At 39.3% G+C, this 20228-nt stretch overlaps 2 protein-coding genes across 2 annotated transcripts; both read left to right on the top strand.

Annotated features, from left to right (window-relative positions):
• Nucleotides 1-7899: 7899 nt before the first annotated feature.
• Nucleotides 7900-9484, top strand: LOC140171076 (craniofacial development protein 2-like). Its single transcript, XM_072194248.1, has 2 exons — nt 7900-8821; nt 8958-9484. Exons 1-2 carry the CDS (start codon nt 7900-7902, stop codon nt 9482-9484), a joined length of 1449 nt encoding a protein of 482 aa, XP_072050349.1.
• Nucleotides 9485-10241: 757 nt separating this feature from the next.
• Nucleotides 10242-10949, top strand: LOC140171075 (uncharacterized). The gene has a single exon (XM_072194247.1). The coding sequence runs from the start codon at nt 10242-10244 to the stop codon at nt 10947-10949; it is 708 nt and encodes a 235-aa protein (XP_072050348.1).
• Nucleotides 10950-20228: the final 9279 nt, after the last annotated feature.

The following is a 20228-nucleotide window of genomic DNA, read 5'->3' as shown; positions in this document are numbered from 1 at the left end:
GTTAAGTTCATTACATTCTGGAATACGGACATTTCGGCTGGTGCCTTCATCACAAAAAAGGAATCCCCGATAATCACGATAATGGCGCCGCGATCACTAATACCTTTCGGGGGCAAAAAACAACATTTTTATGCATTATGGACATGGTGCCATCAGCCAAAAAAGTTTCCTGCTATTGAAACCTAACTTTGTATACATTTTATAGACCTAATGGTGATAAACTAATGACGGGACACGCCGTGATATTTTGTCGGCGTCCGTTTCACTTTTTTTTTCGGAGATGAAAATAAAATGTAAACACAATCTCTTACACAGATGTTCTGCGTCGCTCCGTAACTGCATCACTCGTGTATTCAATAATTGCATAATTAGTAACATCGATGGCCTTTACGATAATCCGCATATGTGACCCCTCGGCACAACTGAGCCCTGAAGTCGCCAATCATCATTTTTGAGATATTCAACCAAACTATTTTGCTTGAAATTAGCTTTAAAATGATGTATATCATGTCTATAGTACTTGACATTTAAGTAGTGAAAAATCAATAAAACAGTCAATAAATCCTTTGTTTCCTATTGTTTATTGTTAAGTTCGATGGAGCATATATATCTCAATAGTGGCACTGGCGACATCCGGGCTTAGTTGTGCCGAGGGGTCACATAGGGCCTATATGGAATCAGTATGCCCATATTAAGACAAAATAATTGCAAAGGTATGGCAAAGACCATCGGATGCACACGATCTATGAGGTTGATGAACTACGTCATACCCCCCTGGAATAGTGCATTGTGGGATAGAGGGAAAAAGGTCTATACTGGGATGACCTTGATAGTCGCATTCTCGGGTAGTCGCATCCACCAAGTTTGATAGCAATAAAACTATCAATTAATGGGAACATGCACCTTTAAACATTAACTCCCAACATTTTAACTCCCACAGCTTCCTGACAACTCTCTAATTCATAACTCCAAACTTTTCTGTCTTTTCTGTCATTTCTGTCATTTCTGTTTTCTGTCTTTTACAGCTACCGGCCTTAGAGGATATCTTTGTGAGTTACGGCTTTAATTTATACCAGATGTATTTTACATTCTGCAATGAATTCCGGTGAAAGCTGTTATTGGCCTTGAGTCTTTCCGACAGACACATAAACTGATATTAGACCTTGTACAAGTCTTTAGGCTTTCAGTTGATCTTGAAATTATACTGATGTTTAACACAATTTAAAAGTATTCAATAAATGGTCATAAAAAGTTTTTACAATTAGTGACAATTAAAAAGTAATGTATAGACATATGCCATTGAATGCAACATATCTTGGCATAATTATAATGAGGGCTCACTTACTGAATAATGCTGATTTTGGGATCTGCCAGTTTATTGATCGCCAAACGGTGACTGAAAAGATCAGATGTGAAAATATATCAATTGTACACAAATTAATACAAATCAGAGTTTTATAAATACATGTAATAGCTTACAATGGGCAAGTGAACTACGGAGAAGTCTATATAAGAAGGAATCGGAAGTAGTGTATAGGATGCATGGATATGTTATTACTGCATTGCGTATACTAGTAACCATATTATAGGAATGGCAACTTAGCATTGAACTTCAAATGTTTCCTTTAATGTGTAATAACTATTAGCTGTGTGAGAACAGCAAAATGGGGGGTGGACAAGAATTTGTTGGCCAGCCGAGATGGGGAAAGCAATTTCTGGTAAGCCGAGAGGGTGGGGAAAGCGATTTTTGGCACACTCTCACTAATAAAACACACTCAAAAGACTAAGGACAATAGTATGGAAACGCTTAAACATGCAAATTTTCCTTCTTGCTGTTCTTGCAATATATATCTGGACAATTTAAGGTTTGCAAATTGGAATCCCAAAAATTTGGCATGTGCAGGGGAGGGGTGGAGCAAGGATGTTTTGGCAGGTCGATGGGGAGGGGGAAAGCGATTTTGGGCAGGCCAATAGGGGGCAAGCATTTTTTGGCAGGCCGTTTGGAAATTTACCCCCCCCCAGGTTCATAATTATTGAACAGCCCCTTTGGCAATACATTCATTATAATAGTGGTAGAAGACTGATGTTTTGTCCTTTATTTGATCTACTTTTGACATAGTCAAAGCGGACATACACCTACAGCAGCTTACAGCAGTAGGTTGATTGTTAGCTATATTGTTTTATTTGATTGTACTTACTGGCTTTGACTGTGTCAGCGACTCCATAGTACAGAGACCATCATATTGATACCAGACATAAATGAATTTGATCATAATAGGTCATGCTTTTAAAACGCTGAGCATGTTGAGTGTTAATTGTTTTCGCTCGCGTCGACTGCTCAGCTTCGTATTATAAATAAATGTTGACATTTATTTAGCGCATTTGACGTGTATCAAAGCGCTTTGCATTTTAATATTCCGTTGTCGTTAGAATATGTCAGCTGCCATGCAATGTCTAAGGCATGCTCATACGTTTGGGCAGCGCTCAATGGACAAAATTCTTATTCAGCTCCCCATTTCACGATTGGGTAGAGAGAGGCAAGTGAGATAATTCATCTTGTCCAAGTGCACAACATGATAGCACCGCCAAGGCTCGAACTCGGAACCCTTCGATTGCGAGGTAGAACCCGTACCGCTGCGTCAGCGTGCCCCACGATGCCGAAGGGATTCGAATCGATTTCGAAATATTGAGTAATTATGTGCATGCTAATATTATGTGTTCTGTATGGTATCGCATGTGCTTTACTCTTTGCAACACGGTTACAGACTTGCAGACTTAAGACTTAATCATTTGGAGATGAATTCCATGTTTTTTGTTTCGTTTATATATCCTACGTAGTAAAAGTATAATTATGTGTTTCAGTAGTGTATATCTTGCATAGCCTATTTGTACACTATATAGTTCACTGTGATGAAAATGTTAAATTTTGTTTAGCTCACTATGGTGTTCACTGCACATTTTGTCATGCTGATTGGGAAACATGAAATTCAATTTTGTAGTAAAATATGAGTACGGTGGGAGTAATTATAACTTTTTATGACTTTTGCGTCCAGTGTAGGATCGGAGGATTCACTTTACCATAATAAAAAACTATTTAAAGAAATAAATGACGTCTCGGAGTAAAAATTGTAGTGTAGCGAAAGAATTATGATCCATCAAAAACAAACCTTTTATTTCAATTTCAAATGTGTTCCCCCTAAAAAATTACGCCGAGGGATAACTTTCTCTTTTTATATCAGTAGACTTCGGTTGTATATATAAATGCGCTTTTATAAATGAGCACGTGACCAGATGGCCAGCGCCATATTTGCATTACATCACTGTCAATCACTGAAATGACGACCATTGAGGAGTGGCTACAGTTGTGACCTTGTTTCGTGGTTAGCACTGGCAAGGAACATTGGCTGGAGGTTCGATGCTATAAATTTGCAAGGATAAATCATGGATATCGAAGGATCATGATTATTGCACAGCACTCCCCCATGTACAAACATAACTAATTTTTTTTATTTATTTATTTATTTATTTATTTATTTATTTATTTATTTATTTATTTATTTATTTATTTATTTATTTATTTATTTATTTATTTATTTATTTATATATTTATTTATTTATTTATTTATTTATTTATTTATTTATTTATTTATTTATTTATTTATGTATTTTTTTTTTTTTTAAATTATTATTACTTATGTACTTAGGCGACGAAAAAAGAAAACCCTGTTCTACGGGCCCGACCGACCCAGATTTTGAACAAATTGAGAAATAGAAATATTTTTTTTCGATACAAATAAATGGGTTTTTTTAATTTTCTCAAATTGCAAATTATTTACAGATTTTGGTGATTTTTTTGGGTTATTTCAGCAACAAAAATCCGACCGACCGACCCTACTTGAAAGGTCCGTCCGCCCGTAGAACAGAGTTTCTTTTTTTCTTCGCCTTACTTATAATTTTATAAATATTAGTTGTTCCCCCTTTCGGCTAGGCAAAACCCACCCTCCCCCCTTTACACTCATAAATTAATTGTTTTTTTGCTAAGTTTCCCCTTCCGTGTAAAGTAAAACTTTATAAGCCGTTTGAACCAAACTGAACAAAATTGACGTATACAATTACAATATGTGACCCGGCGGCAGCACAAATGAGCCGTAAATTCCCTAAATTGTATTCTGAGTTACTGTGTAAAATGTGTACGAAGGTCGTATTCATCGGTTACTTAAGCTGGCCCGACATCTGTCTTATTTTGGTAGTCAAAAAACTAATCAATAATCCTATTGTTGAAGTGGATAGTAAGCTTCTACCTTAGATGGCTATAGAACTTTTAATAGCGCTGGTCTTTGTTTGCTTTTGCTAAATCGTGGTGGGTTACCAGGCATTGTATTTTGTACAGGTATGCATAACCAACAATTAACAATGAGAGAACTTTCTTAAACCTCGTTGACTCGGGGATGATTTGAAATGACCGCCAATTATGACTGTGTGATATTTATTGCCAGCAATGTGGGAAAAGAGACACATGTAAAAACGTAAAAAGCTATAATTTTGTTGAAGGAGCAAAGTTTAACAAACCATAACCCCGCTTCTGGATATCGTTTGAAGTCAAGTGATATACCATTTTTAAGTTTATGATGTTTATTTTTTAAACACGAAATAAAACAAAATTGACCGGGGGAGGAATTTACGGCTCATTCGCCGTGGACGGTCACATATATAATACCATGACAATAATGTACAGTCATCTACGTATTTATACTCTGAATTGTACGTCAAAGGGTGTACAGATTACCGATTTAGCATGGGGGACACAAAAAGGTGCTTAAAAACACGCTTTGAATTTGTTTGTTTTTTGTCCATTTTGATATATTTTGATATGTGAGCGAGCGAATGAGTAAGTTGGTGTTGAGGAGGTCGGGCGGGGATATCTAGCCTATTAAGTTCGAGAGGGTCATTATTCCGAAAAGGGCTAAAGTTATATAGTTTCGTCAATTTACGTTAAAATTAGAGTTAAAATTAGGGTCATGTTCAGTAGCGGCACTACGGGGGGTGGGGTGGGGGGGGGGGGGAAATACTTATCTTGACTGCCAAATAAATAAATCCATGACCCATTCCTCCCGAAGAAAATGACAGCCCCCTAAGTTCCCTATCATCACGTGCAAAAATTATCAAATAACATCATCGGCAGCTACTCAGTTCTGACCTTAATGCCAGTAAGAATCACATTTCGTCATCAATATGGCCAATTGCCACGCTCATTTAGCACGGAAATACTGAAATACAAGTTTTTAAATCAGCTATATCTAGCTTTTCCGTCATCAATTTTTTTTGTCCGTAATGGAAAATCTAAATAAAGAGTGTATGTTTCGCTCAAATTATTTTGCCCTTTGCAATCAATGCCACTATTTTGCAAAAACAATTTTCCTTGTAACCTGTCATTTTCGCCTATACTTTTGCGTGTGGAATTTGGGTACATCCGGGTACCTTACATCGTTGAACACGGTATGGCGACTTGTAGATGTCACGTGTGCATTTATAAAAGCGCATTTATATATATACCCGAAGTCCACTGTATATTGTGCTAAAACCCGATCAAAAACAATTATATCACAATTTATCAGAACCAAAATAAATCCAGTACCGATTAAATTTTAGAAGCCCGTTTTGGCGAATCTTGCATTACAAAATATATATTTTGCTATATTATCAATATCTTGATTATAGAAAGTTATTTTGGACATCTAAACTACATTATTTCTCAACCTTCTGTAACTCGCTATCACACTTCAATATCCAAATTGAAGCAACTATACTATTGCAAAAAAAAGTTTTTGGCGTTCAAGTCCTAATTGCGGACTTTGTTGATACCACTTTATTACATAAAATATCATCGCTTTGAAATATAGTTATTTCATAAGATCTTGCGTGACCTAATGGATAGAGCATCAGACTGTGAATCTTTTTTGAGATTCATCCCATAACCTGATGTGTCCGATTCCTGTGAGGTTTAATTTCTTTCTTTCATTCTTTTTCTCTCATTATTTGTTTTTGCTTATATTTAATACTAGCTGTCACCCGTCTTTCACTGTTCGTAAATAAATTCAATTTGGAAATGCATCACCACCCTCCGAGTTTTTATTGCGAACAATTTTACCAAGTGCTTAATTTACTAAAGATTGATCAGTCATTTCATTTCATTCATTTTAATCAACTTCTTCTTCGTTGTCCCGTAGCCTCGCCTTCTTTCCTCTGTTCCCCCTTTAGCTCACATCCCTCTTCTCATTCTTTACTCTTATCCTCTCTCCCTCTTTTATCTCCATCAACGACTGACAAATAAGTGAATGTGCAAATTTTTAGTCAGTATAGGGTCCTATATGCTAAACACAGTTATAATGCCTATAACTTTTATTTTATTTTTGCCATGTTCGCAAAGTTTGATTGTTACCCATGCTTCTCGGATTGTTAAATATAATTGCCAATCCATGGCACTCATGCACTCTCCTCATTCATATGCATATTCCCGTGTTTATTCTATCCGTTTTCTTTACACACTTAAAAATAAGCGGTAAGATTTACTCCATATGGTGTAATATTGAACACACCACTGGTGTACACGGCAATCATGGTCGTTAATGGAGTAAACTTTGCTCAGGTAGGGTTTTACCCTGTCAACTTTACTCAAGTTGGGTAAAGTTGACACCAGTGACGACCATTATTGCCCTGAACCACTAAATGGGGTAAACTTTACTCAAATCAGCACGGGTAGTAGTTTACACCTTAATGGTGTACCTTTTTTACTTTTACACCACATGCTTCGTGTGTTGATTTTTGGCACTCTTTTACACAAACTTGTGCAAGCTTGTCCCACCCGCAGGGACTAAAATTACACACACACCACGGTAATTAAATACATGAACAAACAGTCCTGTTAAATAAATATATCCCAGTTTGTGCAGGTATATAACTAAAAATAATCTGCAAAAGATGTAGTACGTATATTTTACGTTCCATATAGTGTATTTCAATAGCTAAACCACAACGTCAACACACAAAATGACAACATGTGCTTTGCATTACTTCCATAATGTGTCGTGCATGTCACCATGAATGATCAGCATGACACGACACCATGTCATGTGTGGGTAAGCTTAAGTAAAGAATTGTCATTATATGTACGACGTATTGACGTTGTGGTCCAGCTATTGAAATACACTATATTGAACGTAAAGTATACTTACTACATCTTGTTCAGGTATTTCAGATACATGCCTGCAAAAAACTGGGATAAGATGTGGCAACTTTCACAAGACCAGAAACGCGTGAACCTCAGGATCGGCCATCATGCTATGTACTGTTCACCCATTGGCGGAGGATTACCCGATTCCCGGGTTTCACTGATTTGCCCAATATCCGCGTATTATCGCCAAAGCCGATGTAAATAGTACCTGTTGCTGGTATTAGACTTTACCACATGACGTGTAATCGGCATATTTTACAGTTTACTAAATTTGGGGGAAAAAACGTGAAAACAATTTTTTACCCCAGTAAGTATACTTACCCCCCCCCCCCCTTGCTACAGTGTTCCGGCACTGTAGCTAACGATCTGTAGTCTCTTATCATACTTGTTATGATGGACCATACAAGGAGGAGACCGTCCCTGGTAGCATCTTGCATGTAGCATGTAGTGTAGATAATAACATAGTTGTAGCACTAGTGTAGCATGTAGTGTGAGGGGACGACCGACTTGTGAGATAACGGTAAGGCGCCCTGGTCTACCTTCAAGACTGGTGGGGTTGTGAGCCTGCTGACTTGTTCAGCAGGTGGCGGACAGACCAGGACGACGGTTTGAGAGGATAGGCTCCGCCAAACTGTAATATTGCCTAAGATTCACCAATTGATGACAGTATGACAATTAGTAAATTGAACATACCGGATCGGTCGCAGCCCGGACCAATGACCGCGCCTTCTGTTGGGCGTAGCCAGGACAGAGGTGTTAAGTATGCTACTGGTGCGACAAAGATCCGAGGTAGAGACAACATCACCATTGGAACATGGAATGTTAGAACTCTGAGACCTAATGGAAAATTAGAGGAATTATCCCATGAGCTTGATAGGTATCGCTGGAATATCATCGGGCTCAGTGAAGCACGCTGGAAATTCCATGGCGAGTTGTGCACAGATGAAGGTCATAAGCTCTACTACAGTGGAAGTGAAATGAAGCATGAGCATGGAGTGGGGTTTATCATCCACAAAGATACCGTAAATGCCGTCATGGGCTGCAAACCAGTTTCAGAAAGGCTCATCTCTCTTCGCATGAGAGCTTCCCCCTTTAATATCACCATCATTCAAGTCTATGCTCCGACTACAAGTCATGGAGATGATGAAATGGAGTCGTTCTACAGCCACGTTCAGACGCTTGTGGATGAAACACCAAAGAAGGACATCTTAGTAGTAATGGGAGACTGGAACTCCAAAGTAGGAGAGGACGCCCAGCCAGATTGGAAGGATGTATGTGGCCCTTATTGCAACCCAGAAACAAACGACAGAGGCCTCAGATTGTTGGATTTTGCCACCTATAATAACCTTGTGCTAGCCAACACCCTTGGACAACATAAGGCCTCTAGAAGATGGACATGGCACAGCCCTGATGGGAATCATCACAACCAGATCGACTACATCCTGGACAAAAAGCGCTTTCGCTCTGGTATTAATGTTGCAAGAACCCGCAGCTTTCCTGGTGCTGACGTAGGAAGCGACCATGATCTTCTGATGATGACCTTCAGAACGAGACTGAAAAATCCAAGAAACCCAAGCAAATCAGGGTCAAGTTTGACCTTGAGAAACTAAAGGATCCAGACGTGGCGAAAGAATTTGCAGCTAACGTCGGAGGAAATTTGCACCGCTGATCTGCCTGAATGATACAGACCTGGATTTGGACTCCTTAACTGAAACCTTTAACACAGCTCTCACTGAGACTGCCTCCGAGCTTCTGGGCAAACACCGCCATGTAAAGAAGCCATGGATCACAAAGGAAGTGCTGAAGCTCTGCGACAGGAGAAGAGAGTTAAAGTGTAAACGATACAATCCAGATGGTGCGAGAGAATACAGGGAGGCCAACAAGCTGGTTAAGAATGGCATTAAGAAAGCGAAGGAAAACTGGATTGGTCAGCAGTGTGAAGAGGTGGAGTCCAGCCTGAACAAGAACAACAGTAGAAAGGCATATCAACTGGTAAAAAACCTAACCACTGTAAAGAACAGTAGATCTGCCACTATCCAGGATAAGGACGGGAAGTGTTTAGTGGAAGAAAAAGAGATCCTTAACAGGTGGACACAGTATTGCTCCGAATTGTACAACTATGAATTACAAGGCGATCCGTCTATCCTAGACTGCCCACAGCATTACCCAGATAATGAGGAAAGTCAGCCTATCTTGCGAGAAGAGGTGGAAGTTGCTGTGAACGCACTGAAAAGGGCAAGGCACCAGGCGTAGACAACATTCCAGGTGAGCTTGTTCAAGCAGCAGGTGATGCAGCTGTTGATGTACTTACCAAGATATGCAACAACATTTGGAAGACAGGCAACTGGCCTACACCTTGGACACAGTCACTAGTGATCACGCTCCCCAAAAAAGGAAACCTCCAGCTTTGCCAAAACTACCGGACAATCAGCCTCATTAGCCACCCCAGCAAGATAATGTTAAGACTCATCTTGAACAGACTGAAACCTCTGGCAGAGAACATCATCGCTGAAGAACAGGCAGGTTTTAGAGCAGGTAGGAGCACAACTGAACAGATATTCAACCTTAGAATATTATGTGAAAAATATCTGCAACACCAGCAGGACCTATATCATGTCTTCATTGACTTCAAGAAGGCGTTCGATAGGGTGTGGCATGCTGCGCTCTGGGCCACTATGAAAACCTATAACATCAACCCAACACTTGTGCGTACCATCGAACAGCTGTACAGCAATGCCATGAGTGCAGTGTTGGCTAATGGAAGCATAGGCGACTGGTTTCGAACAACAGTGGGGGTTAGACAAGGATGCCTGCTATCACCAACGCTTTTCAACCTATTCCTTGAAAGAATCATGGCTGATGCGCTTGAGAACCATGAGGAACGGTCAGCATTGGAGGCAGAGCAATATCCAATCTTCGCTTCGCTGATGACATAGATGGCTTAGCTGGTAGTGAGCAAGAACTGAAGTCCCTGATTAACAATCTCCATCAAACATCACAGAGGTATGGAATGGAAATAAGCGCAGAAAAGACCAAGCTGGTGACCAACAATCCATCCGGTATCAGTGGAGCTGTGGAAATAAGCAAGCAAAGGTTAGGCACAGTAACCAGTTTCAAATATCTTGGTGCGATGATATCAGACGAAGGCTCCAAACCTGAAGTGCTCTCCAGGATCGCACAAACAACCGGTGCCATGGCGAAATTAAAGCCATTGTGGAATGACAAGAACATATCTTTGGGATCAAAAATCAAGTTAATGCGCACCCTCGCCATATCCATCTTCCTGTATGCTTGCGAATCGTGGACACTGACTGCTGACCTGGAAAGGAGGGTACAAGCTCTGGAGTTGCGGTGTTTCCGTAAGATACTAAATATCTCGTATAAAGACCATGTGACCAACGAGGAGGTACGGACCAGGGTAAAACAAGCTATCGGTCCCTATGACGACCTACTATCAACAGTCAGGCAACGTAAACTACGTTGGTACGGCCACACCTCCCGCTCCTCCGGGTTAGCAAAGACAATCCTGCAGGGTACAGTGAATGGTTCAAGAAAGAGAGGAAGACAGAAAAAGAGATGGGAAGACAACATAAAAGAATGGACTGGCCTGAACTTTGCCACCTCACAGAGGGCAGTGGAAGACAGGACCAGATGGAGAGAGATTGTTAAGATGTCATCAGTGGTGCCCCGACGACCAAGCCGGTTAAGGGAGCAGTAAGCAGTAAGCAGTAAGTATACACCTGAAAAAAGTACCGTTCTTTTTTGATGTGTACTCATATATGTACTGCCCATCTCTCTGCTTTGCATCATTAGCAAGGTCATGGAAGCTGTTGTACAGAACCAACTTCAGAAGTACCTCTTTGGAAACCAACTGATATCAGATAGACAGTTTTTTAGGCCACACCACAGCACAGCTGACATCCTCACCATTCTGACCTAAGAGTGGTCCAACTCCCTGGACAAAGGCAACGAAGTGCGCTTTATTGCCTTGGACATGAGCTTTGGGCAAGGTCTGGCAAAATGGCTTTTGCTCAAAACTCATGTGGCAAAAGGAATATCCGACAAGCTGCTCACCTGGATAAATTGCTACCTGACAGATCGTTCCAGCAAAGTTGCCTTATCTGGCCAGTCATCAAGTACTTCCTCCATCGATGCATCAGTTCCCCAGGGGTTTATATTTGGCCCACTTTTGTTCTTTGTCTTCATTGGTGACCTGGGTGATGAGTGTGAAAGCCAAGCAGATGATTCCACCTTGTGAGATGTACGGACAACACTGAAGCTGTTACTGCTAGCCTGAACAGAGACCTGAAATGATGATCTGGGCAGACAGATGGAAGGCGACCTGCGAACCATCGAAATGTAAGGCAATGACAATATCAAGAAAGAGCTAAGCTAGATCTTCTGTTTGGCACCACCAAGCTGGATGACAAGGATCCTGGGAGTCACAGTTGACAGCAAGCTGACCTGAACAAAGTTCACGTCTCATACAGAGCAGGAGCAGAGTTGCAAATAAACTTGATGTCAGAGGCAGAGCAACCATTTACAAGGTTCAAGTTCGCAGTGTGATGGAAAACGCCTCACTGTCTTGGATGAGTGCCAGCGCCACCACTCTACTTTATCCAGAGGAAGAACATTCGAATCATAGGTGTGAGCAAAGAGGAAGCAAGTACAGAGCTGAGCTGAACATCACTTCTCTCCATCAATCAAAGACGTCAAGTTGCTGTAGCAACGGTCCTCTATCATCTTGTGCCCACCAGATATGAAGGCACTGTTATCAAAGCCACTTGTAGTCACAAGAGCTACCCGCGTTAGGCTTGTACACGCCTTGCCATGCTCCACACTGCAGTTAATGATATAACTAATGCATCTAAAGTACTCGAATTCGTCCTTTTTGCAGACGATACCACCATTTTATACTCCCATAAAAACGTAGAACGCCAAACAAACCTTGTTAATGAAGAGTTAAAGGAAGTTGCTTACTTTGCTTATGTCGACTCTTGTAGTCGGACTCCCATAATGGCTCTCCAAACTGCTCTGTCAAGCATACAATTCTTGATGTCTGGGCCTGTTAATCCTGTATCATCTGCCAACATCTTGATATAATCCTTCTTGGGTGCACCTCTTGTTCGCTTTCCATGTTTGGGCTGCCACATAAGAACACTTGAAGCTGCTTCCTCTTCGCTTCTTGCACAGTGCCCTGCAAACTTTAACCTTCTAATCCAGAGCCTCTCAGAGATTGGTAACATATTCCCATATAGTTCTTTGTTGGTGGTGTGAGTTTGCCATGAGATATCTAGTGCCTTCCGCAAGAGACGGGTATAGCAGCCATCCATAGCTTTTCTCATTTTGGTTGTTATTGTCTATGTTTCAGCGCCATGTGTTAGTACAGATTCTACAGTGGTGGTAAACAACTTGATCTTTAGATCTCTTGGTAAATTACTTTTCCAGATCTTGTCTATGCTGTTGCATGCTTTCCAAGCAAGTGCCTTTCTGATGTTGAAGTCCTTCTCACTACTGGCAGTCCATGCCCCTAAGTCTTGTACTATCTCCAATTCGCTTCCGTCCAGTGTTTTTATTGAAGACGGAGTTTCCTTGTACCGCATTGCCTTGGTCTTCTTGGCATTCATTCCTAGTCCCACTTTCTGTGCAGCAGGTTCAATAAGATGTAACAGTTCTTGCGCGTCTTTGTGGTTGTCAGCTAGAAGAGCAATATCGTCTGCAAAATCCAGGTCTGTGATTGTGCGTGGGCCTATTCGCCTACTTTTCCTGGGCTCCAGAGTAAAGCCAAGTCGCTCTTCATTGCCTTCCATAGCCTTCCTTAAAACATAATCAAGGACTACGATAAAGAGGAATGGTGCCAGAGTGTCTCCCTGCAGAACTCCTGCTTGGATCTCAAAATCCTTAGTGACACCATCAGGTGATGTGACATGAGCTATAGTATGATGGTACATGCATCCTATGGTAGCCACTAGCCTCTCTGGGACTACATATGCTCTCATTATGTCAAGCATTTTCCCACGGTGGATGGTATCAAATGCCTTCTTGATATCGATAAATATTACTGCTGCATTGAGACTGTTGTTCTTGACTTCCTAAATTATCCTACTTAGAGCAAGTATTTGTGACACTGTAGATCTCTCAGGTCGAAAACCATTTTGGTTGAATCTCAGGACCGGGTCAAGGTAATGGCGAATCCTATTGAGTAGCAGCCTGTTGAATGTTTTTGCTACGATGGATGACAAACATATTCCCCCGTAGTTCTTCCCGTCTCTTAAATCTCCACTTTTGGGGATTGGTATGAGGTTGAGAATTGACCACTGGTCAGGTTTCTTTCCATTCACCAATGCCTCATTGCAGAAGTTGAGGACTATGTCATCAAGGTTGCAGCGTTTTAGGACTTCAGGTGGAATCCCATCCTGACCGGTGCTTTTCCCTTCTGAAATGTCTTTTTTGGCATTGTCATATTCAACCTGATCAAAAGCATCAGTTCGCATGTTGAACTCTTCGTATACTTGATCTATGGCTTCATACTCATCGGTTACATCTGGTGGGTCTCCAAGTAGTTGTTGGAAGTGTTGGAACCAAGCATTCAGTCTTTCGCCTTGCGTGTCCCCTTTTATTTGACCTTTTTTTAGCAGATTTACGCCCACTAACTTCATTGATGAGGTCCCAGGCTGCCTTATGCTGGCAGTTAATGTTACAATTCTCCACCTCCTTGATCTTTCTTTTAAGGATTTGTTCATTTGCCTCTTCATAAACCTTTCTCAGATGATTCTTCTTAGACTGCAGTTCTGATCTTGACATGCTTGAAACTTCTTGGCTGTCCACAAGTTGCGCTTGCTGTAGTTCTCTCCTCGCTTCTTCAATCTTGGGATCATGCCAGATTGCTTCCTTAGGGCGCTTCCTAGATTTTGGAATTAGCTCCTCCGCAATATCTTTGTTGGTCTGGATAAGGCATTCATACACTGCTGTAACATTATCATCACAGTTCTTCCCTAGTGCACTGAATTGGTTCTGCGCCTTAATAGTGTAGCGCTCCTGAAGCTCATCATCATGTACTTGTATCCAGTCATACTTAACTTTCCTTGGTGGAGTTTTACCACTAGCTCTTAGACTAAGGCGTATTTTGGCTGTCACTATGCGGTAGTCTGAACCTATGCTAGCAAAGGAGTTGTAGGCACATGAGTTGGTAACACTATTTCTCCACTTTCTGCGTACCAGGATGTAATCTATCTGTACCTTAAATCCAGATGGTAAGCTACACGTCCAGAGTCGTGGTTCCTTCTTCCTAAGACAAACATTTGTGATAACAATTAAGATCATTTTCCAGGGCTAGGTTGTGAAGCATTTCACCATTTCTGTTGGTGGTTTCATGATATGGAAAGTTATAGTATTCCTTGCCAACACGACCATTGAAGTCGCCCATAACAATCAGAAAGTTGTGGGCTGTAACTTGTCGTATCGTTCTGTCTAGTAGTTGGAAGTGTTGTTCTGCATCTCTTTCCTCAGACACATTTGTAGGACAGTAGGTGACAATAACTGTAGTCCTTGGATTGCCGGCAAAGTCATGCACAATATTCTAGGTGACATAGATTTACAAAATAGAAATGCTCTCTTAGCTTTTGGGCTTAACAGTAGTCCGACTCCTCCAATGGATACTCCGCCAGTATTTCTCCAAGAAGGAAGTAAGCAATTGGTTTAAAGCTAATAAATTGTCAATTAATGCTACCAAAACAAATTACATGATACTTGGCACACCCAAAATGACATCGATGAATCAAGAAATGCAAATCACACTAGATCACACGGCTTTAGAAAGAGTGCATCAAACTAAATTCCTTGGTGTACTAATAGACGAATGTCTTACTTGGAAATGTCACATAGATTGCGTATCTAGAACAATTTCAAGAAATGTCGGTGTCATGAATAAGTTGAAACATTTTGTTCCAAGTCGTATTTTATTTACACTTTATTGTACGTTAATGTTGCCTTATTTGAATTATGGAGTACTTTTATGGGGAAATACATGTAAAACTTACTTAAATAAAATTGAAAAAAAAAAAAAATGGGCTATTAGAACGGTGGCAAACGTTCACTATAGAGACCACACAACGCCATTGTTTGCTAATTATAACATATTAAAAGTTGAAGATATGTACACACTAGAATTAGGTACATTCATGTACAGGCACTCTATAAATGAGCTGCCCTGCTCATTTGATAATTATTTTACCAAACGTTCTGACATACATAACTACAAGACACGATATGTAAATGACCTAAATCTAACCAAAAATAAGGAAGTCGTTTCTGATCATGCCATACGTACAAGAGGTCCCATTCTTTGGAATTCTTTAGATAAAAATCTGAAAGCTTCAAAATCTGTTAAACATTTACGTAATCAATTCAAAACAAAACTGATCTCTAAATTTAATTAATCTTTTCCATGAGCACCCCCTCCCCGTACCTTGTCTTTTGGCTATGTTATGTGATGTTGATTTATTTTGTTAATTTCATTTGATTTCAAGGAAAGGCTAACTTTCAGACCTTTTTGGTCTTCCAGCCTTTTCCTCCACATGTACCGTGTTTATATATTTTTTATGTAATGTCTTTGATTTTTATGGAAATAAAATATGAATGAATATGAATATGAATGAATAAGTCGGGGACATATCTGAAAACAACGCACCATCCTTCAAGAGCAGAGTGCATACGCATCTTATATCACATGTCTGATGCTTTACTGTACCCCCTTTACTCTTGTTGTTTCTAAGCTGCTGTGAACCACTGATTGGCACATGGGGTTGTCTTTTATAGTGCCTAGGTGCCTATATAAGTTCTTGACATGTGTCACTTCTCGTGGGCTAAAAGACTACCTTTATAGGCACATTTCCTGCGTGTAAAATATTTCATTCTTTTGAGTGAATCTGACAACAGGAAAGAGAACTTTATTTGATACAACATTGACACAAACACATGGACTATTCTTATTGCTATTTAATGTAAATTTTAAGAATAGTTATAAAAAAGAATAGAAAATGTGTGGGCATAAATACTGATATTAGTACAAGTCTTTAAGATTAATTTGTCACAGCATACAAAAAACACCTTAACACGCATGTTTTGGCTCTTTTTCCTAAAATAATACCAACATATTAAAAGGAGACTTTTATTTTCAGTTAGTTAAACTAATTAAGACTAGGGTTGAGCTATTGTTTTATTTGGCATATTATATTTTTAAATCATAATATTTAGTGATGTACCGTATTCACTCGATAGTTAGCACATGTGCTTCCTATCGAGGGCTTTTGAAAACGTGCAAAAACGAAAAAAAAATGAACAGCGCCATCCACAAAAGTGACAAAAGTGTAAAGGGTTTTGAGCAAATCATCGATACACATAGCTATATACGAACAATTAAACCTACGAATTTGTGTGTTAACTACATTAGCTCAGTTAGTAAAGCGACATACTTTGAATCATCTTAAGAAGAGCGAACTGAGCAGGAGTTCGAGGCTCGTTATAAACTTTTCCGTTGCTTTATTTTTTATTTTGGGGTTTGAGCTTTTCTTGATCAATTTAATCTTTGTTTTTCATTTTGTTTCTTTATTGTTTTTTATTTGCTTTATTTTGTTTTGTTTTGTTTTTTCTTTTCTTTTTCTCCTTTTTCTTTTTTGTTCTATTCATACTGGGGTCATGGGTTATTTATTCAAAACATACCTATATACGAACAATTCAACCTGCAAATGTATGTTTGAACCCCATTAGCTCAGTTTGGAAAACGCCGGACTTCGAGACTCGATGAAGTTCAAATCTGTTCACTATTTCACTATTTAGATTTTTTCTCTGCCATGTTTGTTTTACAGGTCTTTTTTTAACTACGAATATAGGCCTACATTTGACAATTCTTGAAGGTTTTTTGTGGGCTTTTTATTTATTTATTTATTTATTTTTACCAAAGGAACAATTAGAGATCAGTTGGATTAAAAGTGGAGTGGTTACATAACTCCTTGGTAACTGGATCACGCACCTTTTTGAAGGCAAATAAATACGCTCATTTCGTTCTAATAGACAAAGTGATAATCGGATTACACGTAACACTTCGCTGGCGAATAATTGGATCAACTTTAAAATTTCACCCCTACATGTACATCCAATTTCATGCATTTCTACACCCATGCATGCTACACCTCAATGGCAGACATAGCTGCTGGGACACAATAGAACAATAAATGGCGTTGAATACCATAGACTTTGTGTTGCGATCATATCGATCGTGGTGAAGAACTCAAAAGCGTGATCCAGCTGACAGTGATAATCGGATTACACGTAACATTTCCCTTGCGAATTGTTACGCATAGTCGTGCTAAAAGTCGGTCGATACATGTTGAACTCAGCACAATTCAGAAATACGCGTTTTTGCTTTGAAAATTCTCGGTCAAATAAAAACTTTTTTTTTTTCAGTAATGTTGAATAAAAAATGTTGAATAAAAACATAGTTCTTGGATATACATTTGAAAAAAATCCCGGTGTTAAAATTAGGCACGAAATTGTTTCCTGTTTGATTTTGATAGGACTCAGCTTCACCTAGACTGCGGAACTTAGTCCTCAATGATAGTCAGTCATTTATCTTTTGGTCGTTATTATGACTATCATGACATCTCCGAGGATCAATTTCAGACAATTGCTTGGGATTACTGGGGCAGAGGTTAATTGAATCCTTTCATGACCACTGATGCATAGTCAAGTCTGACAAGGACACTCGGCACGAATTGAAAGACCATGTCACTCTCGACAAAAGAATGCATGCATGTCAAAGGTCATACGACACCAATTGGTGTTTGTTATGCTCATCGAAATATCTGGTTCCCTTCATTGTAATGTCCTTCCATACTTCTCCAACCCACATGGTGATCAGAATTCGTCTTTGGCTTGCTTTTATGTCATTGTTGGCGTATTTTTGGCCATTTAATCAGATTATTGTCAAGCTATTGATCAGATTATCTTTTCGACCTTCGATTGTATGCGAGTTGCGCCGAGTGCGCTATGTTTGAATTTTATTATTTACTCATGTTGCCCTACTAAATATTAAAAAAACATCAAAATATTCCAATATCTTTTTTAAGTTATGTAAAATTGTGTAAAATGTCTATCCTTTGTCGAACACAATTTCTGTGTAGCATGGAAAATCATTTACATAGGATTTTGAAGACAAAATGTGATAATTTTGTGGAGATACAGAATGCTAGAACAAACAAAATTATATTTTTTCTGGAATGTGTACACCGTACGCTTGGTATTCCTACTGATTTCGATACTGAAATAATTCTTAAGATGATGTTCTTTGAAGATTTATGTTGGCATTTCTAGAGTCTGTCATTATAGGCAAACATGTAGGCTCATTTCGCAATGTACAAGACAAGCCACGCGCTGTGTTGTAACTGTGCTTGGATTCGTACCAGGGTCTATTGATCAACGTATTATTCATGCTTGCTCAACTGAGGATAATTTGTAAACCAGCAACTCGCATGGTACAATGGGTGGAAGCCGTTTACAGTCCCTCCATATAGAGGCCTTGCATGTGATGTATCATCCCGTAAATATGGCGGACTACTCAAATGCATTCAATAAAAGCATGATTGCAATCTACCGTGACAGTTCGTCTCACACACATAACCCTGCACTACGATCAAATAGGTTGATGACAACATTTGATTGAATGGACTGCACTCCGCTATAACTACGGTGAAGGACACCGGTTCAAATCCTTTGTCTGGAGCCAATCGATAATTTCATGCAGGGCCTCTATACAAGGTCCCTGATTCAATAAAGCACACAATGTAACAGGCACAATTGAATCGGAGCGGGATTTTACATGTTACACAATGAGCGTGTTTATAGTGAGACAATCTTTCCGTTATTTAGCTAAACTACCGCGCAGTCTAGATTTGCAATGGTTAGTAAAACATAAACAAATATAGACTGCGTGGCAGTCCAGCTAAATACCGCATAATCTGGCTCACTATAAACACGCTCTTTGTTTTTTTATTTTCGTATTGCACAAAATCATAAAAGTATAATGGATAAGGTTAAAATTATAAAATGCAAAAGATTTCTTTGCGGTTAAAAAGCATGTCCATATCACGTTTAAGTCGCAGTTATTGTGTCCTTCTTGATGTAAAACGAAGTCAGTATTTTGAAATAGACTGCGGAACTCAGTCTTCAATGATAGTCATTTGATAGAAGGAACCATCATCAGAGCCTTTGAAAAATATGGAATTTCTGTAGCGTGTAATGGCAAAGAGGACCATGACCACCTCATTTTAACATTGAGGGCATACCCAACTACATTGTTGAATAAACAGCCCATGACCCCAGTATGAATTATGAATAGAACAAAAAGAAAGAAGAAAAGAAAAGAAAAAACAAAACAAAATAAAGGAAATAAGAAACAATAAAGAAACAAAATGAAAAACAAAGCAAAAAAAGATTAAATTTATCAAGAAAAGCTCAAACCCCAAAATAAAAATTAATCAACGGAAAAGTTTATAACGAGCCTCGAACTCCTGCTCAGTTCGCTCTTCTTAAGATGATTCAAATTCTGTCGCTTTACCAACTGAGCTAATGTAGTTAACACACAAATTTGTAGGTTTAATTGTTCGTATATAGCTATGTGTATCGATGATTTGCTCAAAACCCTTTACACTTTTGTCGCTTTTGTGGATGGCGCTGTTCATTTTTTTTCGTTTTTGCACGTTTTCAAAAGCCCTCGATAGGAAGCACATGTGCTAACTATCGAGTGAATACGGTATATTTTTTGAAATTGGAACTAGTGTGTAGGATATTTTTGGACTTTGTCTATCAAACTTGCATGAATTGTTTGCTTTCAAAGTTCAATTATTCATAAAGATATGCAGCGTTATAACGGCTATACAGAACTGCCATTTTAACGAATGGCAATAGCATTGAACTTCAAGTGTATAATGTACGTTTATGT

Source organism: Amphiura filiformis, chromosome 15, assembly GCF_039555335.1.
Source record: "Amphiura filiformis chromosome 15, Afil_fr2py, whole genome shotgun sequence".
Lineage (NCBI taxonomy): Eukaryota > Metazoa > Echinodermata > Ophiuroidea > Amphilepidida > Amphiuridae > Amphiura > Amphiura filiformis.
This window is presented reverse-complemented; position numbering and strand designations above follow the sequence as displayed.

Bases quoted from the DNA above. Each gene is read 5' to 3' on its own strand.
- LOC140171076 (XM_072194248.1), top strand. From the start codon at position 7,900: ATGACAATTAGTAAATTGAACATACCGGATCGGTCGCAGCCCGGACCA. The intron at 8,822-8,957 runs GTTTGACCTTGA...CCTTTAACACAG, and splicing joins CCCAAGCAAATCAGGGTCAA to CTCTCACTGAGACTGCCTCC.
- LOC140171075 (XM_072194247.1), top strand. From the start codon at position 10,242: ATGGAAATAAGCGCAGAAAAGACCAAGCTGGTGACCAACAATCCATCC.